At 43.8% G+C, this 27,841-nt stretch overlaps 2 protein-coding genes across 2 annotated transcripts; one reads left to right on the top strand and one right to left on the bottom strand.

Moving 5' to 3' along the window:
• Window positions 1–47: 47 nt before the first annotated feature.
• Window positions 48–17,829, bottom strand: rnf166 (ring finger protein 166; the record flags this gene model as incomplete). The annotated part of the gene is made up of 6 exons (XM_080843964.1): window positions 48–113; window positions 695–802; window positions 1,348–1,462; window positions 4,960–5,072; window positions 5,254–5,410; window positions 17,648–17,829. 6 exons carry the CDS (start codon window positions 17,827–17,829, stop codon window positions 48–50), a joined length of 741 nt encoding a protein of 246 aa, XP_080700090.1.
• A 661-nt stretch (window positions 17,830–18,490) lies between these two features.
• ctu2 (cytosolic thiouridylase subunit 2 homolog (S. pombe)) lies at window positions 18,491–27,513 on the top strand. Its single transcript, XM_080843643.1, has 15 exons — window positions 18,491–18,809; window positions 19,113–19,187; window positions 19,423–19,501; window positions 19,587–19,646; window positions 19,816–19,876; window positions 21,062–21,171; window positions 22,322–22,611; window positions 23,582–23,717; window positions 23,995–24,126; window positions 25,496–25,587; window positions 25,920–26,020; window positions 26,217–26,433; window positions 26,686–26,752; window positions 26,944–27,002; window positions 27,428–27,513. The coding sequence occupies exons 1-15, from the start codon at window positions 18,754–18,756 to the stop codon at window positions 27,480–27,482; spliced, it is 1,590 nt and encodes a 529-aa protein (XP_080699769.1). The 5' UTR covers window positions 18,491–18,753; the 3' UTR covers window positions 27,483–27,513.
• Window positions 27,514–27,841: the final 328 nt, after the last annotated feature.

Genomic DNA, 27,841 nt, shown 5'->3' with positions numbered 1-27,841 from the left:
AGTCCTGTTGACGGGTTTGGGACGTGGGGGTGTGGAAGTCTGCAGGGTCAGTTCTCTGCCAACGAGAGGGCCAGGGCTGCCTGCAGTGCGGCCTCCTCGTCGATGCTGTAGTCCTGTGGATGCACACCAGGTCAGAGATCAGAGGTCAGAGTTTAGTCACTCATTATAATCTCTTCAAGGCCAGCACTGCGTGACAAATGTCAAATGACTACAGAAGAGAAAGTTTAAGTGATAAATAAAATAATACGGGAGGGTCCTGGGCCTTCATTTTTTATGTCTCGCTGAACTATTCTGACGAAACAGGAAATGAGCAGAACAAAAGCTTCTCTGATGGCAGAGAGCGGAGAGTTAGGCAAAATGCTTTTGAACGTGTCTTGAGCTGAAACAGATAGGAATTTATAATGATGTAGAAGAGGGCAGCTTATACTTGCAAATGCCCAAAGTCTGAGTGTACCAAGACACAAGAACTGGATTTGAAGGAGGCCGATAGAGGAAGACTCTTTGTTCTTCCTAACCCTAGGGAACTTAATGGGGGTGGGCAGGAGGGGGGCTCTGTGCAACATACTCTAAATGTGAAAAGGTCCAATAAGGTCCAAGTTATTTTTTTCACCAAGCCACCCCACCCCCCATCTCCATCCACTGGGATGGCAAAGTTCCTACACCAATAACAACAACAACAATAACAAAACCTCACCACAAATGTGTCATAGGAGAACTTGTGTCGGTGGAGGAGGTGCTGCATGAAGTTGGAGCTCTTGTAGCTGGGGTCTCCCCAGGGCATGGAAGAGCAGACGGGGCACACCTGCCGGAGGCAACAGCACACTCAGTCCCTACTACATTGCCACACATACATCACTGCCGTACACACACACACCTGGGAGTGGAACTATTCAAAAATAGAGGGTGGAGTGTAGAACCCTTCATTGGGTTCTCTTTTCCTCACCTCTAATCCCTTAACATACAGAATTGAATACCCTTTCATGACTGTACAACTTATTTTGGTATAAGGGCCATGTAATGAAATTACAACAACAACAACAACAACAACAAGAACAACAAACCTGCAGTACCAGCCTATGCTGTTGGTCGATGCCCCTTTGCATTCACGGTGGGTAATTTCAATGGTACATTAAACTGAACTCTGTGTTAACCTCAATGACCCGACACTGGGTGCCCATGCCAGGCGGTCTGATCATAGCTCAGCCTGTACACACTCCAGCAGACTTGGGCAGAGAGCCATATAACACCTCTGCCAGCTTCTGCTGACAATCCTGTCCCCAGCACACCCCCCCCCCAGCCCCTCCCCTCCCTCCGAAAGCGCCCATTATAGACTTGGCATGGCCTCACCACTTTGTTGGGGTCGTTACGGTGGTTCTCCATGCAGTGCTTCACCAGCTCCTGTTGGTCCAGGTTGCGGGCTCCACAGAACGGGCACGCAAAGGTTGAGCGGTTTGGAAGATTGCTGCGGGGAAGAGGGGCAATGAGTGAACAAAAGCATAAAAAAAAACACATAAAAAAAAAAAAAAAAAAAAACTACATGTGTAACAGCGTACGGGTGGGAAAAACATCCAGCAGGCTCTGGCACTGAGAGGCAGCTAGAGAGGTTCATTAGTAGTTGCATCAGACTTGGGCCCAATGTCAATACTTCCCCTTACCCCTTATCTTCCCCCTTACCCTTGAAATTGCGCGTTCATGTGAGAGCTAGTGGTGTCTCAATACCCAATTTGATCAAGATTAAGGGATAAGATTGAGGGCTATGTACCCCTTATTTTTAAGATTATCTGAGAGCTCACTTGCTCCTCCAAGGGCTATCCCAGAGCACATAGCGAAACCAGTTCAGGAATTTTCAAAAAAACATGGCTGCTTGAAGCGAGGAATATTTTACATGAATAAAGCTATCTACACAACTTTTTATATGTTTAAAATGACTCGGTTTGATCTGAAATGTGCTACACGTACGATGCATAGTATTGTAGGTCTTAACTGAAGCTTTCAAACGGTAGTTTTAGGGTACAATTAGCGCGTATACCACCACTCCATTGGCTTATATGGTAGCTTGCCAGCTAGATGCTACATACACTACATGTAAGTATTTTTGGCTTATAATTAATTTAAAAATGACGACAGTCTTGTTTCGTGCTCTACACAGTTGTATACATATATATTTGCAACCATGTTCTTCATTGAAACTTTTTTTTAAATCGCTAGTTTCATAGCTCATACAGTCACGCATGACGTACCCGAAACCGAGTGGCGTCTCATTTCATAGGGGAAAGTTTTCAGCCCTTGGCCCTTACACTTGCAGGTGCTAGGGTTAAGACAAAAACAAAGCAAAAGGGGCAAGGGGAAGAATCGATATTCGGCCTTAATCTTAAGGCTTAATCTCACTGTGCGCCTGATAAAAATGGTGATTAGCCAGCCAGCATATGTCCAGAGACAAGCGACAGACCTGACGTAAGGCCGGTCAGGAAGATGACAGAGGCTTAGGCCGCAGCCAGGAAAGGCCAGACACCTCAGCAAAAGAGGCCAAACATGCTCCAAACAATGCTAAAAGGTATCTGTTGCTATCTGTGTCATTTTGTTAACAGTAATGAGTTGACTGAAGAAAACAACCGCAATGGCAGAGCCAAAAAGGATAAGATCAGCGGGCCTCAGCTGAAGAGATTACTCAAGAACCCTCAGGGAACGAGAGGCTCATATTTTCTTCGAATCCCGTTATGGCAACATCAATATTTAGCCTCAAATAAAAAACTGAAACCAATATGTGTCATAAAGTGGTAGTTTACGGTTATGTGAATCAATGAAAAAATACGAGACCACCTCAAACAAGTAATGAATGCTATATGTGTGCTTTTATATCCCCCCACTCCACCTTCCCAGTCGACGGTTGTGAAATGTTGGCAAAGTGGTGTGTTCTAAGTCCTTGGAGAAGCACCAGTTCCTTTCCACTCTCCACAGCAATCATCCTGCCAACTGCAGTGGAGGGTGGTAAACATTTAATAATCAAATTCTGTCATGCTTTGTAATATAAATGTGTGTGTGGTGTGCATGTGAGAGAGTGAGTGTGTGTGTGTGTTAGAGAGAGAGAGAGAGAGTGTGTGTGTTCTCTCTCTGATCGAAAGAAGTAGCAACCACTGTTTACCTTTGCTGTTTGTTCAGTGCAGAATGCCATCTGCAGAGATACCTCCGCAAACACACTAACTAGCTCCCCTCAGAAGCCCAACTCTTCCAGAGGGAGCTCCAAACCGCTTCACCTAAATTATGCAGCTCTTCTTCTCACTCCCTGCTTCTAACCCAGAGAAATAGGACAGCAGCACAGATCTCCAGCATGACAACACACGAGAAGGGCTGGAATCTGCTAGATCAGTTCACAACCTCCAGAGATGTTTTTTTGGCCCAAATCTCAAATGTAGTAACAGACCGCAGTGCCAGATTTAGGTATCTGTGCCATGTTGTTTAATGGTAATGAATTGGCTGAATACAATCAGAACCATCTGGTGAAACACTTGAGCAAGTCAGTCTGTTCCCTTGTTTCCAATTCATCCTACTGAATTACAATTAATGTTGAATACGATAGATGTATAGAATAAATAAGTAAATACAAAAATACAGGGATACTCATGTATTGTGCCAAGTGGCACAACTTCATCTTGCAGTAATCAAGCTTCCTCTTGAAATGTAGTCAAATGGCATCATTAACTGAGTTTATGACTGGAAGAAATAAGGAAAATAACAAGCATCAAAGAAGGCAGAGTGGGGGGTGGGGGAGGAAGATGAAACCTCTTGAGAGACTAAGAGAGATGGCAAAATGCAAAACCCTCAGAGCTAATTTCTCAGTGGCCACTCTTCTTTCCAGGCCGTCTTTGGACATCAAAGTGGTCGACACAACGTACATTACCTTTGATGGGCCAGTCGAATGCCTTCATTTAGTGAGGGCTCACTGATTTCTAAGATCAAAAAGCCCTCCAAATTTCGCAATGGTCGACACAAGTCTCATAAACACCACAGAGGGAAAAAGCAGCACATATTCTGCCTGCATGCTGGCTAGGAAAACGCTTGCTCACTTGCTCGCTCACACACCTGCTCACACACACACACACACACACACACACACACACACACACACACACACACACACACACACACACACACACACACACACACACACACACACACACACACACACACACACACACACACACACACACACACACACACACACACACTCTTTGCTTAAAGAGATGAAGACTTCTATCATGTGTAGCTCCGTCTTGATTTGGCTTCAGTCTTGTGATTGCTTGTTAGTAACCCCACAGATTTCACCTGACAGCAGGTGTGGTGGAATGTCCCTGTTTGTGGATGATGAAGGTGTTGCATGTGTGGCATTTATTTGTGTGTGTGTGTGTGTGTGTGTGTGTGTGTGTGTGTGTGTCTGTGTTAGAAAGAGAGAGAGAAAGAGAGAGAGAGAGAGAGAGATGAATGAGTACAACCTCCACACTGAAGCCCATACATTTCAAAAGGACCTCATTACACTCTGCCTTTCGTCCCAGAAAGAGATGATGAATGCTGCAGAAAACCGAAAGAACAGAGGGTGACTCATCGCCGTCTACCCCTCCTCCCTGAGGCCTATAGGGGAATCTTCTCTCAACCCCCCCTCCCCCACACTTCTCCTCCCTCCTCCCCCGCGCCTCTTTTCTATTCTGTGAGCGGCAGAGCATCAGCTCACCTCCTGCACGGTGACAGAGACGTCTCCCCTCCCCTCCCCTCAGCGCAGGGACGTTGTTTGTACTGCCTTGTCAAGAGAGTGTGCCAGCTGTTTACTTAAGCGCAAGTAGGGCGCTGGAAGTCGGCGCCGTGACAGATTGTGGTCACGGAGGACGACAACAATGACAACGGCGGATGAGCCGGAAACAGGGACCGGAGAGCGGACGTTTTTAGCCGAGCACAAGCAAAGCTCACCTGGGTATGGGCTGTGCGGTGGGCACCACGGGCACAAACTTTGGGCAGTTTGCCATCTGCTCCTGAACCTTTGGGCATGACGAGATGTGTGTTCGCATTTTCATGAGGGTGACCTGCAGTGAAGAAACACAGAGACACTGTGAAACACAGAAGAGACAGAGTGTTGCAGAAAGTAAATAACGAAAAGCAGAAAGCAGCTGTTACATAGTTCAAGCGAAGGGTTGAGGCATGGGTATCTTTTTGATGTTTTGGAGAGCGTCTGAACTACTTTCAGATGAAACAGAGCAAACCCACTTTTTTGCTGCAGCCCCGACAGGGCGCCTTGTAGGAGGAGAGTTGCTTGTCTATGCTGGAGGACTTGTCCACTTTCTTTGGGTCGAAAGGCATGCGGCAGAGGGGACAGAGGGGGGACGTCACCTGAAGACATGGCTGCAGACACTCTCCGCAGAACCTGCATGACAACACACGGAAACACACAGGATCGTTTCACATTAAGTACATTATTTCAGTGTTTTTCGTTTTTTATTTATGGTGTCATTATTTTCAGTCACAGCATCAACTGAGCAAACAACACACTCGTGCCCTCACTCTGAACACTGAGCGCCGGCCAGACAGCCTTTAGAGGGAAGAAAAGAGAACATTACTTTCTGTGCTCCCGACAACTGCTACTGTACAGGGGCAGGGCACATTATGCAGCTGAAAAATGGGCCAAGGGTGGTGTGCCAGAGTAACATGCCCCACCCCACCCCACACCCCCTCTACCTCCACTCCCCTGACAGCATGACTCAGCACAGAGAGAGGGCTGGCCCACAATGCACAGCAACGTCAGCAAACAAGGGCCAGTGGCCGAGAGGCGACATCTGTGTCATCCACTGATTGATGGAGCAGTAGTTAATGGGAGAATCATTCAGTCGTTTTTCTCCCCTTCCCATTCCCTCTCCCTCTTTCTCTCTGTTTCTCCCCCTCTTCTTTCTCTGTCGCTCCCCTCTTTTCTCTCTGTCTCTCCCCCTCTTCTCTGTCTGTCTCCATCTCTCCTCCTCTCTCTTTGGCAGCAGTGTTATCCACTGTAACAGGGGAGTGAGGTAGTCTCTTCTGTCCATGTTATAGAACTACGTGGCAAAGCAATTGAAAGCAGAGAGGTCCCATTCTGCCAATGAAAGGGTGTGTGTGTGTGTGCATTTGTGTATGTGTGTGTGTGTATGTGTGCGTGTTTGTAAGAGAGAGACAGCACAATCGTTCAAACTGAAATAATTTTTATTGGAGGAGGGTCACTGGAAGAGAAGCAGCGTGTGTGGAGGAGCAGGTGTTTGACTTCATTCACTTCCCGCACCCTTAGCCACTGAACACACAACCGCCTGGGAAGACAACACAGGTAGACATCCACCTCCACACTCTCCCAAATATCTACTGCAGTAGTGAACAGCAGTCTGGGAATACCCGCATGTGCCTGCAGTCTTTTACGGGGAACACTATAAACAGAAGGATAACACTAACACAAAGTGGTGGCCTTGTTTTGGACATTAAGGTGAATGAGCACTGGGTTAATCTGGATCAGTGCGTTACTGCCTTACAACCAGATTCCCTCCAACCAAGTTGATTGAACAGATGAAAAACTGTTCATTCTGGATTCACATGTAGACATCTATAGACAAACGGGATGTCTCTGTTTAGCTTGACATGCAAAACTGTTCCAATAAGCCCCTGAGGTTCCACTGCTCTGGGATGTCTGCTGAGCTTTCACAAGCTTAGCTCAGCCGCCTTCCTTCCACTTCTTCCACGTATTGCCCAGCAACTATTTTTTTCTGGCCAGCATGCTGGGAATTTCATGAACTATTATTAATATAGGTTTCCTTTTAAGCGCTCAGCATCGCCAGGGCCCGTCTTCCCACGAGGCCAGCTTTACACTGTTGTCTCTCCCCTGCATTGGGATGGAGAGAGGAGAGAGACATAGCTGAGCCCCTACCCGCTCGCCTGTAGTTTGTGTATCCCCCCCCCCTCACCCACCCCTCCTTTAAATCTCTTTACATGCTGCCGACTTAACTTTCCCCGGAGATGATGTTGCATGTTTGTAGGGAAAATTAGTTGTGAGAAATGTTTACTTAGATTTTGATACTTCTCTCTTATCTCCAAATAAAAAAAGGGCATCTACAGTAGCACAGGAGAAAGAGGATTGTTCTCTGTTCTCTGATGATTCTCTAGAACATGCTGTAAATAACATGCCAGTCATTTGTTATGAATAATTAAAGGCTCCTGCTATATGAAAGTAATGGACAAGGCACATGTAGAGAGCACAACAACATGAAGCTAAATTATTTCATAGTGGGTACTCACGACTAAATGTATAAAATGTTAAGGATGGTGGAAGTTTTATTTGCTCATACTTCCTTACCATTAACTTTCTATTTCTAGAGTGCATACAAACATGAAACTAATCAAAACTTTCCCCTAAAGGTGTTTTCAAAAGGTTAATCCTATAAAAAAAAGAACACTAGGCGCACGGAAAACAATAGCAAAGAAAACATTTGTTCGTCTTTTATTTTGTCAGTTTTGACTACCCTTAAGGGTCTGACATCTTCACAAATGCCTTTGAGAAAAGAGGTACCTTTTTTTTTTTTTACACTGCAGTGTGTTTGAAGTTCGGCAGCGTACAGAAATAAACTTCCTGGACACCAAGGGCTTTTTGTACATTTTTGGAATTCATCAGTGATGTGAAACCATAACTCTCTTTTGGTTTAAACAAACTTAAATATTTCCTATAACTGTATCGGAACTAAACAACACCGTGACGAAATTCTGCAATTTGCACTCATAAATATTGCCATAAAATGATAGTCCTTGGATTCCTATCTGTAAAACGCACAGGTACTCCTGTGCATTCCATGCATCTGGTGTTTTTGTGTTCTGCATTTTTTTATGCATCTATTTTACAATTTTTTTCATCTATTTTCTAGGAATAGTGCCACACAGGATTTTGCCACAGCCTTTTCCTATATTTTTGCATCTTCCACGGACACAACCAGTTACTAGTTCCCGAGACTAACTCAGAGGCTGCAGTGCTGTAACGGGGCTTACCAGCATATTAGACTGAACTGTTTAGACTGAAAGTTTACATTTACATTTAGTCATTTAGTCATTTAGCAGACGCTTTTACCCAAAGCGACTTACAAGGAAATTGCATTTATAAATCAGAAGCAATTTAGGGGTTCAGTGTCTTGCTCAAGGACACTTACACACTTGGTAAGGAGGAGTGGGGAATCGAACTAGCGACCTTCCAATTACTAAACGCCTCCTCAACCCCCAGTACCATTGTCGCTCCCAAGTTCCAAGCTAATGTGTGATCTCAGTATAACACGATGATCCAGTGCAGAGGCTGGATGGCAATCCACCGCTGTATAACACAATATAACATATTTTGCTGCAGCGTGTCAAGCCCAAGTGATAAGCCAGGTACCTCAAGACTTACATCACTGTTTTTTGGTTTGAAACTAATCCTATCCAGTCGTTGCGGAAACACCATAACTTAGTAATACTTCTCTTGTTAATAATTTCTTGAGAGGCCACACTGGATCAGAGCATCACAATGTATTTGTTAAGTACAAGTTACTAATACAGTTACATATTCAAACGAGTCTAAAGTGAATAATATAAAGTTACAAATATAAGAAAAACATGAAATATCCAAACATTCAGAGGGTATGAACATATCTGGCTGCTCATAGGATGATGACTACACACATAGAGTGCGGGAGGCTCTGGCTATAGAATACTCCCAGCCCTTTGACCATCTTCCCCATACCCATTTCATTTAGTCATACATCTGGTCTAATAATGGATCACATGGACAGTGGTGTTTATGGTAGGGATCACACAGTCAAACAGACAAAAAAGAGGGGGTTTGTTTCTTCCAAAGAGTTGTTACCTACAACCCACAAAGACCAGAATCTCATGTTTCTGAGATCTATGTTAAAACTATTCTATTTCGCTGCAGGACTGAGGCCACTGTACCACTCAGGCTGAGTCTATTCAAATGAACCCAAACGTGGGAATCACCTTCGAATGCAATATCACACTTAGTACTCTTAAATCTACTTTCCTGTCCTTAGTTTGAGCCCTGCATCGAAAAGCACACGGAGAAAACCAGAGACAGATGATAAGAGATAATAACACCAGCAAGGGTGTGGGAAAGTCAACCAAATGGAACTTGCAGTTCTAAAATGTTGTTAGCGGCATAATCTAACAACAACTGACCCACACCCTAATGAGTAATTACAACTACAAGCTATCTGTGATATACAATCCAAAGGTTCCAGCTTGCCTTGCACTTCATGCCTTCAGGAGTGGATCATCATTGCGGGCCATGAAGCATTTGTGGTGCAATTAAGGCTTCCTTTTCTAATCAAAGATGTTGCATGAAGATTGCTGTGTGATCAATGCAAGTCAACACTTTAAAAAAAGATCTGCGTTTTACTATTCAATAACAAACCCTCTCACCCTCTCAGTGGTTGCATACGTCAAACAACATTAGAGTTCAATAAAAGCAATTGCTGGAAAAGATAAGGACTGAAAGTGTCTCTTTCCCTGCAGCTTCTTCGGGGAGGGCTGCTATGAGATGCGATGTGCTGAGGCTGTCTGCATTGTGTTGACGACCTCTCTGGAGAAGCTAAGGAAAGCTAAGGGAGGTGCTAGAAGTGAGAGACAACATACAGGAGAGACAAATAAAACCCAGTCAGGCACTGAGGACAACCGTGAGCACCATCAACAGCATCACTAATGCCGCTATATAGTTGGCCCTGGTTTCATCTCACCGCTGGCAGAAAGGTAAAGATGGCTGGTGATTTGTCTCTAGTGCAGCTGAGTCGAGTCTAGCACAGTGTGGCGGGGAAGGAAGAGGAAAAAAAAAGAAGAAGTGAGATCTGGTCTTATCAACAGATCTGAGGTGGTGTCCACGTGACTATGGTGAACAGTTTTTCATCCAAAAGGAACACGTTTTTCTTAAAATGAAACACATTGTTCTTAAAATGAGAAGCACTTCAAAGACGATCTGATTTCCTAATGCAAGGAGGACTACTGCTGTGAGCCTCACCACCACCACAAAGAGCTAACAGACAGACAGGAGAGGCACACAAGTGCTCTTGAGGAGGGCTCACAGACAGGAGAGACAGACACCAGTGCTCTTGAGGAGGGCTCACAGACAGGAGAGGCAGACACCAGTGCTCTTGAGGAGGGCTCACAGACAGGAGAGGCAGACACCAGTGCTCTTGAGGAGGCAGACAGACAGGAAAGGCATACACCAGTGCTCTTGAGGAGAGCAGACAGACAGGCAGGAGAGCAGACACCAGTGCTCTTGAGGAGGCAGACAGACAGGAGAGGCAGACACCAGTGCTCCTTAGGAGGGCAGAACGGAGAGAATAAACTAAGGACATGGCGGTTATCTCAAGTTGAGCAGTTGGCTTGCAAACAGCTGACTCAACTTCCTTTTTTTCTTGCACCTCATTTCTAAATGCTTCCTCTGTCATGCAAAACCTGTCAAACACACACACACACACACACACACACACACACACACACACACACACACAAAACCCTCCCAAACACACACATGTGAAGAAGTCAGCCAACACTAATTTTGCTGAGATCAACAGCATCCAGTAAGTGCACTGCACGGATCAAGTAAAACCACCTCCACTGGCCCAAGCTATAACTAAAATCCACCCCAGGCAACGTGGAAAATGGCAATGTGATCCCAACATGTGTTGATTAGACTGAATTGATATGCTCAATGTTGATACCCTCAAGTGCTCCCTGGTTTGTGGGATCTCATTTTTATTTTTTTGCCATGTGCAGTTTGGGATGTATTTCCAAAGATCCCCCTTATAGAGTTTGATGGACCATAAAACTCAAAACGAGTTATCCAGCAAAATGTCAGTGACTGGGAGAGATGGACCCACCTCACCTCACTCAATCAACTATCTATCAACTATGACTAGAAAAAAATCCATGAACTAGAGTCTAACTCCTTTTGTGTGCTACACGAAAAAGGGTTCAAACAGCATTGAGTTGCACTGAGCAGATAAGAGCAGTTGTTACTATCCTGCCTCAGAGTCACTGAATACTAGCCTGAGTCTCTTGTTTTTTCTACCTGCTCTCCCTCTTTTCTCGTTTGTTTCCCACGCTAGTGTGTCTGAACACTGCTGTGCATGTCTCCAGGTCCTGGAAAGAAGGCAGTGAAGTGTGCGAGATGAATACCTCAGAAAAGCCAATAAGGTCACATCAAAGAGCATGGCATTTAGGCCCCTACAGCTAGATAAAAGGTTTTTAGTTAAAAAACAAAAAACGTTTTACTAGGACTGATATCACAGTGCTGAATCACAGAGTCTGTTTGATCCCTCCTCTCTACATATGCCACCGCTAAAGGTTCAGCCGTGGATGGAACACGAAGTATACCAAGGTGTAGGGATCACCAAGCAACACTTCTTCTTCAGATCTGAAAGGCCCCCCCATACTCTTTACACTACGACACATGTGGGGTTACTACAAATGACTACACATGGGGTGTGCTCTGTAAAATTTGAACTCGTACTTGATGAGCATGTCATTCTTGGATGAAGCTGAGGCCCAGGCTTCCTCTCAGTAACATGTGGTCACCTAAATCAGATACAAATCTTAAATTATTTTTGGGCATATTATACCCTTTGAACTGCATGTTTCATGGTTTATGCTCTTAATTAATGACTTCCAAGTGCTCTGACACCAACCAAATAAATAAGTAAAAGCTACAATAGCAGTCTGTGCATCTCTGACTTCATAGTGCAGTCAGTTTAACCAGGATCACCATACAAATAAACCTCTGTGCTTTCCAGGAGGCCTGCCGTATTTAAGCTGCCCGAATCAGTTTCACGCATCTGTACCTGCCTGATGGGCTTTCAGGGGCCGCAACCTAATTCAACAGTGATTAATGAAAGCCTTAGGTTTTCATTTTAATGCATGAATGGATATTTGTCTGAAGACCTTGCCAGCAATACTGTGCTTCTCTGCACTGCTCCCAAGGTCTTGGCAGCAGAGTTCCACTGGCTCGTTCACCAGCGAGAGCATATGTAAGGGCCAAATTAAGAGTGTGCTTGAAGACCTGTTGGGCTTGATCAAGGCCAGCTATTCAGGAATTCACCAACATTCTGAAGGGATTCTCTTTTTTTCCTCACAAAGTGGAGCAGAGACGTTAAATATTGATTTGGTGTCTCTGTCTGGAAGTGATAAGGATGTGGCCTGCTGAAAAGGCCTGTACAGCATCAGTCCCCCCCATGAAAACATGCCTCACTGTGAAGCCGCGCTGGAACATGGCCCATTCACAAAGAGTTATTCTCTGCTTTGTCTCACTCTCACCTTGTCTTCTTCTCTCACAGGCTTTGTGTGATTCTCCACGCCGTCTCAAGACTGTCTCCCTCCAACTCACACCTTTTTTTTTTGGTTCTCTGGGGTTTTGTCTTGATCCTCTGCCTCTCTTTCACTCTCTGTCTTTTTCTCTCTCCCAGAACTGAATAATTGAAAGGGCAGATTACAAGGGACTATAGAGGCCAAGTTCTACTTGGTTTCTGTCGGTGACGCCAGAGCACTGAAGCCCTTGTTCTGTCGGGTGCAGTGTCTAAGAAGGCTGCTTACACTTGTGATGCGCTGCAAAAACCCATTAAATTAGTCTGTTGCTCTTTAAAAATGAGGAAGCACTTGGAGAATAGCATACAGTAGCCTACTGCTGTTTTGGTGCAGATAAAAATAGAACAGGGCATTTGAGGACTTCCTGGTCCAACATTTTACGCCTGAATGCTAACATGCTCCCTAACATGGAAACTGATGCACGAAAAAGAACTGATGCGTTTGGAAGATGCGTTTACAATGTCATGTTACACCTATTACAGTCTTGGAAGTGAAATATTTTCTGTGGTAACTGAGATAAAGTAAATTTAACCTGGAAGGGCAACCGAATAGTCACAAGGTGGCATGAATGTAAAAGTCAACCACTGTACGTCACAACTGTAAACCATGTGCACGAAGCAAATACCAGAGCATGCGAGGGGAGACAAGCTGGAGCCGGCCAGATTCTCCTAGAGAGCTGACCGAAGAGAACTCTGGACCAGCCCGCTCCAGCTGCACTCAGAAGAGGAGGCGGCACCATGCGCCGCCCAAGTTGCGGTCTAGCTCTGTTGTTCATAATTATTTCATGCAAGTCAGAGCTAATGATCACAGCTGCCAGATAAAGATGAAACGCATGTGAGCGGAGAGATTACGTGCCATGATAAACAACGAGTGATTTTGTGCATTTTATACCAAAAAACAGAACAGTTGTAAGGAATGAGTTGTATCATTGTAGTAGGATAAATTGACATTGTAAGGCCTGATACATTAAGAATAGTTTACAACTGTCGGCACACTAAAAATCATGTGTTAACACTATTAGTAGCCCTTAGCTCTGTATGTTGCAGAGTGCAGACTTATTACACATTCCTAGTTAGTTATTCCTCTTCATTATCCTTTGCTGGCAATGGTAGACACAAATGATAGGCTGGCAGAATCATTATTTTTATTAAATCTTATAGCAGCATAAATAAGTGTGGCATAGGGCAATTCTGGAGCATCATTTCTTCCCCTTGCAGCTCGGATTTTCATCCACAATTCCGCTCTAATGCAGGGGCCCCTTCAGGATGACACAAGCTGCCTATATGTGCACGGCCCTATATGCACATGCACAACATATGCCTGAGTGAGAGCAGAGATTGCTTGTATTTTGAAATGTATTCATGAAGACAAAGCAGAGAGAAAGAAGAAGGAATAGGAGAAACTGTCCCTGTAGCCAGGAGAAGAAAATGGAAATCTGGCTCACACCAGCTCGAAAAGAGATGCAAAATACAGCGTTACCTTGAGGGCCTCCCTGATTTCAGTGCAGGGCTCCACCATAACACAAGAGGCAGAGCAGATGGCACAGGCCTACCTTTACAGTGCTCATGGATGCGTATCTCAAAATCATGTGGATTGTCTATGTTCACCTGGCTCACTGATCAGACATCTGATGGGGGGCTTCGAACAATAATTCTGGACCTCAGCTCCAGCACCAGTGAGACACATGGCTAGACTACTGAAACTGTAGCTAGCGCTTGGTAGCTTGGGACTGACTGAATGTTATTTTGCTGTCCGTCAAATTTATATATTTTTTTTTCATTTTCTAGAACTAGTAATAATAATTCACAATATTCATAGTCATAATTTAACAAATAAGCCATGGGACTCTTTAGCATTACTGAGGCTCAAAATCTCTTAATTAGAAGAAGGTTGATGTGGTTAAGTGCACTCTGCTAAAACTATCAATGTGTTATAGCCTTGAGTAAATAACCCCCTGTAGCTGTGGCCTCTCTTGTGAAGGATGGAACCAGATGGTGTCTTGAGTTTGGCAGGATTAGGATTAAAGCATGTCTGTGAGAGGTAACAAGAGCAAGCTGCCCTCAAACCACAGCAGAAGCCAGACTACAATACCTCCATGAGGAGGACAGGAAGGCAAAATAGTTTGCCATTTACAGCTTCCTTAAACAAAGGAAGAACATGAGAGGTCAGTGTAGTGGGATTCCCCAGGAGGCCCCTGTGAGCAAAGAACATCCAGTAGGTCAAAGGTTACCAGAACGGTTTGAGTATTTAGCCCTGATCCTAAATATCCCTTTTATGGTTTTCATATCCACACTGTCATTGTAGAATAAGAAAATGTAATAGCCATTACTCCTGCCTGGCAGAGCCATTTCCATCGTGATCCTCTGAGATAAAAGCATTAAAGCGTGTGAGCTTTTAGAAATCATACCTAATCCTCTCTACAGCTTGGTGCCTTTGCATGAAAACTAAGAAATATTCCGCACAACTACTGAGGAGATTCACACTGTGTGCTTATTGCAACATCTTTTTCAGAAAAAAAACCCAGAGGTAAAACATTAGACAAATAGGCTATGGGGTTTTTCTTTCTGAACCAAGTGTAGAAAACACTGTTTTACAGGTTACAGGTCATGAGAAACAGCTAATATAACACATCAAGAGAAAAACTATTTTTTCACATCCCTATAGCCAGAGCCGTCCATACAACTGATACTGTTGGTGGGTCAACAGGGGAGACCATTAACTGGGAAGCTGTATCAAAGCTTTACCACAGACGTAACTTCCTTCCCCACTGGTCATTTCTATAAATATCCAGCATGCACACATGTCCTTAAGTGACATCAGGGAGAGAGAAAGGAGTCGGCTGAGCTTGCTTCTGGATAATTGCTATACATGGCATGTTGAACCCCGTCCTCTGTGTGTGTGCATGACATAATAATCTTGCCGGGGAGAGTGCACTCCTGATGTGCACGTGATATTACAGAGAGCAGGCCCGGCCCAGACTGGGCTTCCTCAGCAGCACTGCGCATGTATCTGAGCTGGGGAAAATGCTGTTAGCGTCTGGCTACGTGCTGTGGAGAGAATACAAAGCCTATGCACACATGCCAAAAACAAATGGAAAAAATTAGAGAAGCCACACTGTGTGTCCCACCACAGGTTAACATAAAGACACACACACATGAACAAGCCCACATTTTCCACCTCTGTAGGTAAACGCACATGTAACAAATACAAAACATACAAAAAAGAATAATAAATAAATATTAATAAAAAAGATACTAAAATAAATTGCACACGCAAAATGAGTTTGGGTTACGAACATGACATTAGTTAATACCTCTTGGGGGTTAAACATGATCTTTATAACCACACCAATCTCCCACTGCTTGTTTTAAAATGAATGTTCTTTGTGCACCAACTATGGGATGTGTTCTATGTGACAACAACATACCACTCAAGTTAAGCTGTTTTTTTTTTTCACTGGCTTTGGTCTTGTTTAATTACATGAATAAATGAAGCATTCTTTTGTGCACATCAAAGGCTGATGCAGAGGCGTCATTATAAAGAAAGGAATAATTCCTCCTTAATAGGTCATCGTGACATCAAAGGCACTGTGAGAAAGCTTTGTCTCACTACAAAATGCTCCTTTCCTCAAGAGAGAGGATATCAATACTTAACACATATACTTCCTACTCTTACCAATCATTGAGAGCAGATTTTTTTTCAAACACACACACACACACACACACACACACACACACACACACACACACACACACACACACACACACACACACACACACACATCATAACGTCATAATTTGAATCTTGGTTATGAGGCGGTTCTGACAAAGAGTAACAGCTACTTTTTAGATTTGGATGTTTTAACCAGTGCATAAGCAAAGGGTTATAAGGCTTACTGATTTATTTTGTTTAATTTCCATGGACATGTTTGGAGCAAGTGAAGACTAGTGCTTGGACATCAGAGCATCAAGGGTAAGCATCATCATGGTAGCTACCCATTTGATGAAGATACACTTGGCAACCAAGCTTCAGACTCCACTTCAAGCATTGTTCATGAAAATAAAGGTCAACAGAACAGAAAGGATTATGAACATAATAAAAACAGCAATCATCCAATCTTCACCATGCACATTTGACTTCACCCTGGACGTCACCTATTTTCTGACTTATGTTGATGACTCAATAACTACTGGGTAAGGGTCAACAAATAAGGATGATAACAAGAAGAGTACTCTCATATCTGTGCGGATATCGATTCCATACAATACACCAATACAATTGAAGTGCAAGGATGATAATTCGACGTGAATTATTAAGTTGCCTTTCCACAATACAAACATCCTGATAATTCAAACAGGACCATGTCACCGGGTACATCTGAATATTCGCCTCTGTCCAGGCCACTCATGGTTCCTTGAACTTGACAAACCCTCCAACCTCCACCACTGTTTATTTCTACGCAAGATCAAAAAAAAAAAAAAAAAAGCAGCGCAGTGCTTGCTGTCACGGTTCCCTTTGTCTGGAAGCCGTGTTTGACAAGCTATTGTCCAATGTTTTGCCTCAGTTCCTCTTTCACGACGCCGTCACTTCGTACGGTGCCTTTAGAACATCAGATCGCACACCTGGCTCGCTTTGTTCTCTTTCACCCCCAAGTATTAAGCCTTATCTACCCTTACACTCTGCTTTTGACAAGTCACTCCTCGGAAATACCCGTTTGATAAAAAATATATCTCTTTAACAGCATTGAATGGGCTATATATAGGCTATATTTTCAAACCATAGCCTAATATCCATAGTGGGAAAATAGCCCTGATTACAAATACATGTGGATAAAACCTTAATGGTTCAGCAGGTGCTGCAACCCCTGTGTGATATACAACTCGACAAAAACAATAGCCTAGACATAGTGATGTATATTATTCCGCAATACGATTAGAACTATGAAATAAAGTGTGGTTTACTTTTCAGGATCAGGACATAGGATGTATCTAATGTTATTATTGCACACAGTAAGATTACACACAACAGTTAATATTCTCCTCTTGACAAGACACACAACACCGATCTGTTAAAGACTATAGTCTTACAAAAATGTTTTTTGGACAATGACGTACTTGACAACTCGGCAGCACATCTAGTATGATGGCATGGAATAGTTTACTACATAAGCCTGTTACTTTGTTTAAAAACAACAAAGAAACTGTCCTTCCGCTAACGTTACCCAAAAGATGCACACAACTGCCAGGATAACAGTACTCACGTGTGAGCGCAGCTCGCAATGCTGACAGGTTTATGATAGACCTCCAAGCAAATTGGACAGGAAAATTGGCTCTCAAGGCTTTCACCAGGTGCGGCTGCAGCTGCCCCGTTTTGTTGCTGATGCTGATGGTGATGCTGCCTGAGCTGGGCAGCCGACACAAAACTGCGGAACATCGCCATCATGAAAGTGGATCTCTGTTGGCACTTCGCTCTCGATTACGGCTACACTAGAGTGCAGAGACACCGATGCATCGACTGAACCATCAACCGATATAAATCCGTATATAAAGTCGTTCGAGGGTAAAATGGTTTTATCACACGTTAGATACTGCATCTGTGGCAAGCTGTGGCACTCAGCAGAGAGGACACGCCGGAACGCGAAAGAAGTAAACATTACAAGACAGCTTTAACAAAAACGTTAAATTAGCTTCAGTCGTCAGTTTCTGTGGGTGTTGTAGTTCAACCACAGTTTCAATGAACGCCTTCCTTTCACGAAATAACTACATTCCCATACGCCTTTGCCTCAGTAGATTAAAAAAAATCGGCAGGTGGCGCCAGAGTGGATGCCCTTTTCAACAAAGCAAGATCTGTTTTAACATTTAAGCATTTACAGGACAAAAAAACTAAATACATGCGAATGTGAACATGAAAACGTGTTAAGACTATTAAGGCACCTTTCGAGCAATCACTGTGAGCAAAAGCAAATATTTTTCTGCCACGGAGCTTCCAATTCAAAACATTACGTCATCAAAAATGGACAGCTGATTTCCTCCGACAGTCTAGTGTTCCTCACATGTTGTGTTTCGAGCGAGTAGATGAGTCAGTTTGGTTGTACTTGTAACGATTAATCTTATGTTGATGGAAATCACAAGTTATAGTTGTCTCTATGAGTGACTGTTCACTGGCGTCAGATGATCTTAAGTTGCGACATTTTTAAACTTTACAACGCTTTTACCAAACAAGATGCCAACTTTACCAGTATTAGCTAGCTAGCAACCGCTGTCCTCCTGACAACGTTTTAACTTAGCTCGGTTCCTTTGTAGGCACTCTAGATATTTGGTAGCTATTTGTTTTTACGGTTGACGGTTTGATTTTTGTTCAGACACCATGTGTCAGGTTGATGAAGAATACAATGAGCTCTTGGAGAGTAGATCATTACCAGGGTAAGCTGTCAATTACCAGTGCTCCTAGTGCTTCTACTACCTTGATCATTGAACTATTTGTTTTCCACCTGTTCTTCCACAATAATTGCCCCAAATTATTTATTGCATTAACTCTGGCCGGTGTACCAACTTAACGACTGAATGGATTTGGAGGGCCACGATGGACGAAAGGCATCCACTTGAAAATGAATGAATGAATGAATGAATGAATGAATCTACAGCTTTTATCATCTTTGTATGATCATATTTTTGAGTATTAAATGACAGTCGCTATGTGCATGTCTTGTTGTTGTGTTTGTCCAGTGTCTCAAAGAAGTGCATGAAGTGTAAAGAAGGGACGGCAGTGCTGATTATTAGAGCCGGAGATGCATTTTGCAGGTGAGCTTTGTTCAACGCCTATTTTGTAGCTGTAACTGTATCTATGTTTGTCAGCAAACAACATTCCGAATTTGAACATAATTGTTTCTTCACAATTTAGTGTGTGACTATGGTCAACCATGTCTGTCCATTCTGCAGAGATTCCAAGTTCATTCATCATCTTAGTTTGTGTATATTGTATGCAAAATGTTCGTTTCAGGTATTGCAGGCTTATGCGCTCTCTCTATTTTTTTAGGAGTTGTTTCAAGGAATATTTCATACACAAGTTTCGTGCCATGCTGGGTAAAAACCGTGTCATCTTTCCTGGAGAAAAGGTGGGTGGTAAGCCTTATAACCATAAAAATGGATATCAACAATTGCCTGATTGAAACTTCTTCTCCTTCTCTTTCTGCCCCTAAGGTTCTCCTGGCTGTGTCTGGTGGATTGGCATCAAGTTCCATGTTAGCCCAGGTCCAAGAGGTACATGTTTCAATGTTTACTGGAAACCAAGCCTTGTATATCCAGACGTGCATTTTGAGAGCAAGAGTTGGGTGGGGCCAGGCTACAGGAAACTTGCACTGATGTGTAGAAAGTGATTGTCATAAGATGCTTTTTGCCATCCTTAGTTCCATCATTTTGTGTCTTTCAGGGTTTGAGTCAAGATGCTCATAAAAAATTACGATTTGTGCCTGGAATTGTCTATGTGGATGGTGAGTCACCCGCTGACAGAAAAGATAAATATTCTGTTGTCAGACTTTTAAACAGATTGTAATTTTGTGCACCATTGGACTAAAATATGTATATTTTGTGACCCAAGAAGGACTGTCGGGTTATTTTGCTAGTATAATTTAGTATAGTTTTACTTTGCTTTTTTATGAGAAGCATTGCTGCATTATATGTATTTTTCTGGCTGGTAGTACGGTCTAAAGTATCACTCATCTCTGCCTAACCATGAATCTGCTGCTATTTGTAGACTGTAGAGATTTTAAAATACATATATATTATTTTGTATACATTTTATATGGTATATCAAATATTTGTAGTACTTTAATTCTCCTCCAGAAAAGACATAAGCAGAGTGCAAAATCTACTCTGGTAGACATTTGTGTCTGATGCCATTTTATCTTTATGGTGTATTTTTGTTATTCCCTTGAGAAACTTTCCACTCCTAGACACAGTGATTCATCTGGTACCTTTGCAGTAGGTTCCAAAAGGCCACTTTTCTGTGGCTGCCAGGTCTAATTTTCAGCTTTAAAAAAAATAAAGGCCTAGCCACCATTCACCAGTAATATAGTGATTGATGTAGGCTATTAAAGGAAATGAAATGTTTAGTTCTACACTCTTTGAATGTGTGAGGAATTGTTCGGGGCTTGCTCTTAGAAACATTGAAAGACTTTTACAAATGCAGCATTTTTTAATTAGTCATGCTATCGCAGAGATACTTACATTTATTAAGTAACTACTGAAGTTTAAAATGTCTGTTTTACTGATATGTGGGTTGTGAAAAGGTAGGTCCACACTCTAAGGTCCAAGGCCTTTTAGACTTTTCTAAGTTGTCTGACATGCCTTGATGTTTTTGTACATTTTGCTTAACTAAAAACATTGATGCACAAATGGAATATATGATTCTATTCTAGAAGACCTCAGCAATAATATTAGAAAATGGTTCAATGTTTCCGTGGTTGTTCTTTTTATGTCTCTAAGACGAAAACTCAAAAATAAAAATATCCCGGACGAGGGATATAGACCTTTTAGTGTTAAAGGATGGCACTGTGACTGAGTCTTAAACCATTCCTCAGCGACGACTGTGAGGCTCCCGCTCTTTTCTAGTCAGTTTCAGCTGGCAGTTTTCCTCAGTGATGTAGCTGACTAATAATCTCTTGTCCCTGTGGCAGAGGGGGGTGCCAGTGGGCAGAGTCTGGAAGAGCGACAGCGGGCAGCCTCACAGCTGGAGCACATTTTCCAGGCCACAGGCTTTCCCTATCACATCGTCCCGTTGGAGAAGGTGAGCTGTTGGTTCGTCTGAGCCCGCTCACAGCGAGTGGGTTCCGCTTCTCCCGCTATAATTAGAGATGCTTGCCACGCTGTGAGACCTTATTGCTCTTAGTGTTTGTCGAAGCTTTGATCAGCAAATTCTCCGACGCAGTGTCCCATTTGTTTCATCCCATTTATTTTTGAACAGGGGCTGGTGCTCTGCTTCCTGCTTCAGACAGTTACATCAGCCAGTCCGTTGTTGCCTGAGTGTCTCAAATGGCATCTTCTGTGTTTTTTATTTATTTTTTCATATGCTAATGATGCCTTGACTTGATTATCGTCTCTACAGTATCTAAAAATAATCTGTGTGAATTTCCCAGTTTACTCAACTCTCTCAGTAAGAAACGTCTCTAAAGAACATCCAACTTCCGATACGAACAGGAGTTTGAGGGAATGTAATTGATCCACAGAATAATTGTCCATACTGCACCAATTTATGCAACAATTATGCTGAGTCTATAGACTTGAATAACATGTGACGTTATTTGTGTGTGTGCGTCTGGGGAGGGGGTGTAAGTGTGCTTTTTCTTGAAATGCCCATCCCTACTTCATGACTAGTAGCGCTCACACCACATCTACATTTCATGTCCTAACGTTCAATATACTGCGGATAATACACATGTTTGTTTTATTAAATGTACATAAAATACTGTAATACAGTGCAGTTAATAGAATAGAAAATACTGTCCTATAGAGTACTAGATATGTACAACCATTTGTTTGATTGAGTAGGATGTTCACTTGAGTAAAATCAGTATTATGGTTGTACAGCAGTGCATTTTAGTTTTGTTGACATAAGTAAAGATCGTTTTCATCACATCCTCAAACTCATTTTGACCATGTGAAGAGATATTGAACACTTCAACACTGTCCTTCCCACTAGCCACACATGTAATTTACTATGTAGTTTTGTGTTTGAAACCCAGTGAGAGCGTAACAATGCGTTTTACAGCAGTTAATTGCTTATATTCCCGAAATGCATGGATTAACAAGCATTTCTAAGTCCCAATTTTGCCACTTTAAATGAGGTGTATGAAAGTACAGATGTGGGTTGTGAAGTACACCGAGCGATGAATGTGTAAGAAGAGGCTGCAGAGTGATGTCCTCTTTCTCTGTCTTAGGTATTCTCACTGCCAAGCTCAGTCCTGGAGGCAGCATCTGTCATTTCAAACAGCTCAGCTTCCAGCTACAAGACTGCAGTGGAACAGTTCATTCAGAATGGAGGAGAGGCTGTTGGACTCAGAAACAAGGAACAAGACTCCTCACTGGCAGATGCCGTGGCTCAACTGCAAACACACGATTGCCAGCCGTCATTATTTATCCCCCCTGCTCCACAAAGACAGGCCCTGGAGAGACTGTTTGCCTCTGTTAAAACACAGACCGCCAAGGAGGAACTCTTACAGACTCTTAGGTAACTTCTGCGTTCAGTTCAGTTTTCAGTGCCTCATGACTCGTTTACATTCCTTTTCAGTTCACAAAGCAGCATTAGTCTTTCATGAGACTCCCACATTTGCCTCTCTGCTCTCCGCTGACGCTTCACACCTCCACACTCTTAAGCGTGAGGGATGAGTAACGATCTGCGCTCGTGGTTCGTCTGCGTTCGCCGCTCCAGGGGCTGAGAGACAAGAGGAGGACGCCACGGAGTCCTGGCGAGGCCGTTGTCACCCGTCAGCGTCAATCTCCCTTTTTTATTCTTCTTCGCGGAAGCGCTGTCTCTTTTTTTCTGGTTACATCCTCCTCCTCCTCCTCCTCCTCCCCCCCCTCACTGTCTGTCGCTCTACCAGCTCTGTCTCTCCTCTCTTTCTCATCTTCCATCTCGTCTCATCCCTGAGTCATCCGTGAGCAGCGGGGGGCCAATGAGGCCAAAGCCAATTCTGCGTTTGGGTCAATAGCGCATGGAGGTGCTAGACCTTAATGATAGTGGAAGTGACATGAGGTGTCTCGAGGGGGAGTTGTCTGTCTGGCATGAATGTTCTGGCCTTTTCCAACCTTGCTCTTACAGCTGCACAGATACAATGCTGTAAGGGAACGCTAAGCCACTGTTACATGAGTGTGCGCCCGTGTGTATGTATAAAATCACAATAGTCAGTTTCTACGCTACTTTTTTTTTCAGGTAACAAACTGATGTCTGTTACAAATTAGCCTGTTGTTATACATTTTATATGATTTTGTTTTTGAGTTTAGTATATTAGGTTTGTTTATCTGGGACCCTCCACATAAGTCACTAGTCAGACAAGAGGAGATGTTTTGAGGCCGATTCATCTACCAACTAATTTCCATCCGCTGTATTGAAGTGCATGAACTCCTAACTTGAGCCATACTTGAATGGGGGTTAGCAGTGTTTAATGCGCATGGCTGGCGCTGCTGTGTGTGGTCCTCAGGCAGCACCTGATCCTTCACACGGCCAGGCTGAAGGGCTATTCCAAGGTGATGCTGGGGGAGAGCTGCAGCCGTCTGGCCGTCAAACTGCTCAGCAGCATCTCTCTGGGGCGGGGCGCCGCACTGGCCATGGATACGGTGAGAGACGTTAGCCACACTCTCCATAAACATACTCATTCTCACTCCCCCAGTCCCCCTCTGTGTCTCTCTCTCTGTCTCTGTCTCTGTCTCTCTCTCTCTCTCACACTCACACTCACACTCACACTCACACTCACACTCACACTCACACTCACACTCACACTCACACTCACACACACACACACACTCACACTCTCCTGTTTTCTCTTTGGTCTACATTCTCTGCCTTTTCAGAAAGGGTGTGTGTGTGTGCAAATATATGTCTCTCTGCCCACAGGGCTTTGCAGACTCACGCTTTGGTGACGTGGTCCTAGTGCGGCCTATGAGGGACTACTCCTCTAAAGAGATCGCCTTCTACGGCAGGCTGTTCTCTGTCCCCTCAGTGTTCACTCCGAGTCTGGACACCAAGGTGAGTCTCTGTCGTGGAGGTGACGTGAAAAAACTCGGCGTAGTCCGAATTGCTTTCAAGTTCACCTGAGGGTTTCCTAGCCTTAATCAAATCAAACTTTGTTTATACGGTGCATTTCATACCAAGAGGCAACACAATGCTCTTCACAAATGTGTTTTGAGGGATACAAAAGGCATATAATGTGAAGTTCAAACATATTACCAAGCACTCTCATACACATGTACAACAGAGCCACTCTAGACCACTGAGTCACAGATCAATATCACTGAGAATAATAGGTAAGATTAAAGAGGTTTGTCTTAAGATCTTGCTTAAAGGTTTTTACAGTTTCTCCGGGTCCTCTGGCACAGTATTCCAAAGGCTAGGAGCATCGAAACTAAAAGCTGCCTCTCCATGTGTCTTGGTCCTGGCTTTTGGAACTGTTAAGTGTTCAGTGTCAGCGTACCTTAGGGATATGCTGGGTGTGTATCTTGAGAGCATGCCTGACGTATATTCAGGTGCATTACTATGTATCCACTTCAGTTTTTTTAATTGCCACAGACCTACCTTTCAAATGGCATCCTTTAGTCCGTGTAGTGTGACAGAAAGTCCTACAAGCCTGTCAGATTAGCTTCAGGGCTCTTCTGCTTGCAAGTTCTTTGGTTTAGTCTATTAGCAGAAGGCTTCATGCAGGGGAGCTTATAAAGCTTATATGTACATTGTGCTAATATCCCTGGGAGCTTAATGTGAGGGGATTGCTTTGGGATTGCTCGTGCTATGCTCACTTCACCCTCTATCATGTTTTGTCAGGGTGTGAGTGAGTGAGTGAGTGAGTGAGTGAGTGAGTGAGTGAGTGAGTGAGTGAGTGAGTGAGTGAGTGAGTGAGTGAGTGAGTGAGTGAGTGAGTGAGTGAGTGAGGTGAGTGAGGTGAGTGAGTGAGTGAGTGAGTGAGTGAGTGAGTGAGTGAGTGAGTGAGTGAGTGAGTGAGTGAGTGAGTGAGTGAGTGAGTGAGTGAGTGAGTGAGTGAGTGAGTGAGTGAGTGAGTGAGTGAGTGAGTGAGTGTGTGAGCGAGCATATATGTATATGTGGGTGTGGGTGTGTGTGTGTGTGGGGGGGGGGGGGGGTTGGTGGGTATAGAGGTAAGAGGACCAAGCTTCTTATTCATCTGTGTCGACCTCGTCTGTACAAACCATGGTCAGGCCTAGAGGAAGTATTGCCCTTGGAGTTCAAACACAGCAACTTTAATTTGTAACCTGCTTTGGTGTACGCTGGTCATTTTACTTCTCAGTAGCCATATGTCTATGTGTATGTAAGGGCAGGGACTCATCACTCCCACTTTCTGTGCTTCTCCCTACTTCTCATACTCCCTCTCCCTCCCTTTCCCCTCCAGACGTCTGATAAAGCCAGCATCCAGAGACTGACCGAGAGCTTCGTCACCAATCTCCAGGCTGGTTTCCCCTCCACGGTCAGCACCATCTACAGGTTAGAGCTGTCAACTCGCACACTTATCTACTAAAACTTTCAAGAACCCTATCAGTGTAGTTTCCAGCGATGTGTTCCCTGGAAACGGTCACAGCACTTTCCCTTTTCATAGGCTGTCATTTTTTTGGGGCGGAAGATGGAGTGATCAGCCTGTGTTTAAACATCTTCACTGTCATTAGCAAGACTAGATTGAAGACCTATGAGCTATAATGACATTTAATTCAGTGGGATTCAGCACAATTTCATTCAGTGGCAGTCATTGGTGCGGAGCCTCTCAGCTGTGGCGACTGCATTACGGGGCTTCACAGTGTCATTCTGTTGTTTGTGTCTAGGACGAGTGAGAAACTCCAGACCGCTGGCTCTGCCCAGACAAACGACGCCGAGCCAGCCAGCAAGTGCCTCCTGTGTCTCTGTGCCCTTGACACCACCATCGGTAAGTGCCAGAGCTCTATGGATCACATATTCAATAGCACAGGAGATTGACTCGGCCATAAATTAGAACCGACAATAAACTGCCTCCGACCGTGGCACTATCCCCCCTGGCGTGGCTAAAAATGATGTCTCAGGCCTTCCATCCTGCGTAGACTAATCCTTTTCACTTCATCTTGCCTTCCCTCCCTGGCACACAGAGGAGGCCTCTGCCTTCAATGCCACGCTCCTGTCTGAGAGGTTGTCCCAGGGGAAGAAGGCTGGAGGCTCATGCTTCCCTGCTCCTTCTCCTGCTCCAGCGCTGGGCTCAGGTTCGACAGGCCAGTGCTGCTCCTCCTCAGCTGGAAGCTCTGGGGATGGGGGCTGTGGAGGAGGAGGAGGAGGAGGCGGAGGCTGCTGCTCCGGGTCCAGTGTAAGGTAAGCTGCTCCTAGAGCCACCAAATAAACTCAGGCTCAACACAGAACCTTGGCATTGTGCCAAAGATTGTAGCATATCATGGTTAACCTTGCACAGCTGAATACAGACAACAAACACTTATGACAACCAAAATGTTCTGGAAGTACCCAGAGTGTGGCCCTGGAGTGGCGAACTTACTCTTATAATCGAGTGATACAGTCTGTGAAGGGTGTAAGGTTATTAATGTCCTGCCGTTGATTGATGTTTTGCAGGCCGTCTGTGAACAGTGATCTGAAGAGTCTGTTGTGTTACAGCTGTAGGCTGACCATCAAAGACATGGTGAGACAGCCGACCTGAAAACTGGCAAAGACATCAACTATGCTTTTATATTTGTATCCTTCTAACTGAAGTCATTCAGTTTGCTAAAGCAAATTGCTTATAAGCGTATCAGACCATCTCCTGTATCTCACATGTTATACATTTGATGTATATTATATTAATATGTTATATATTTGTTGTGCTCTAAACAGACCACAGTAGACACCCTGCCTTCATACTTAATGAGTGAAGCAGAGAGGCGGAAGAGAAGGTGAGTTGTGCATCCCTGTGGTGCCCGTCTCCTTTCCTCATGAGGTGCCATTGTACAGCCATATCCTTACACAGGAAAGCTACAGACAGATGAGGAAACAAAATGGCTGAGGCTCTCTCTAAATAGTTTGCCTGTCCACAGTGTGACAATATGTAGTTTTATGTAGTCATTCAGTGATCACAATTTTTCTTTGGCTGATGAATTCTGTGTAAATGGTAATGTGTTTTGTGTACTGCAAACAAATGGTGCACTGCGAATGCTTTACTTAAATAAACCAGCGACAAAACTGAATAAATTGAAGCTTTGTTTCGATGGCAGGAATTGCACTCCTCTGGTTAGATTATTTAAAAAAATGAAGAGATGTGTTTGTTCTCCCTGCCATGGTATGAGTTTCTAAGGACACTTTGATTTCCACTCCTGACTAGGGTGGATATGAGGAAGGAGATAAGTGAGTTTCTGCTGGAAGAAGATGAAGATTAGGAGCAGCCATGCTGAAGATGACTCAGCCCAGAACATCACACCATTAAATACTTTTTATTTAGAGTATTTTTTTTATTAACTGGAGCCTTCCATGTACTCTCTCAGTGGCCAGACTTAAAGCAGAGGGTTGCACTGGCGGCATATGCAACCCGTTATTTATTTTTAAATTATGCTTTTAATGACATGCATTTCCAAATAAATGGTATGAGCATCAAATGTTACTGCTCCTTTTTGCCTGCCTTGGATGAAATGAATTAAATAAAACCCAGACTTTTATAAATGATCATTGTTATTTATTTGCAGATATGTGCAATATTTATTTTCCTCTGATTTTCTTTGCACTTTAATCACAGATGTGG

The sequence above is a fragment of the Sprattus sprattus genome (genome assembly GCF_963457725.1).
Source record: "Sprattus sprattus genome assembly, chromosome: 8".
NCBI classification, from domain to species: domain Eukaryota; kingdom Metazoa; phylum Chordata; class Actinopteri; order Clupeiformes; family Clupeidae; genus Sprattus; species Sprattus sprattus.
Note: the sequence above shows the minus strand (reverse complement) of the source record. Positions and strands in the feature narration are given on the sequence as shown.

Coding starts and splice junctions, on each gene's coding strand:
- ctu2 (XM_080843643.1), top strand. CDS start 18,754: ATGTGTCAGGTTGATGAAGAATACAATGAGCTCTTGGAGAGTAGATCA. Junction 26,434..26,685: donor TGCTCCGGGTCCAGTGTAAG/GTAAGCTGCTCC, acceptor GATGTTTTGCAG/GCCGTCTGTGAACAGTGATC. Junction 27,003..27,427: donor GCAGAGAGGCGGAAGAGAAG/GTGAGTTGTGCA, acceptor ACTCCTGACTAG/GGTGGATATGAGGAAGGAGA.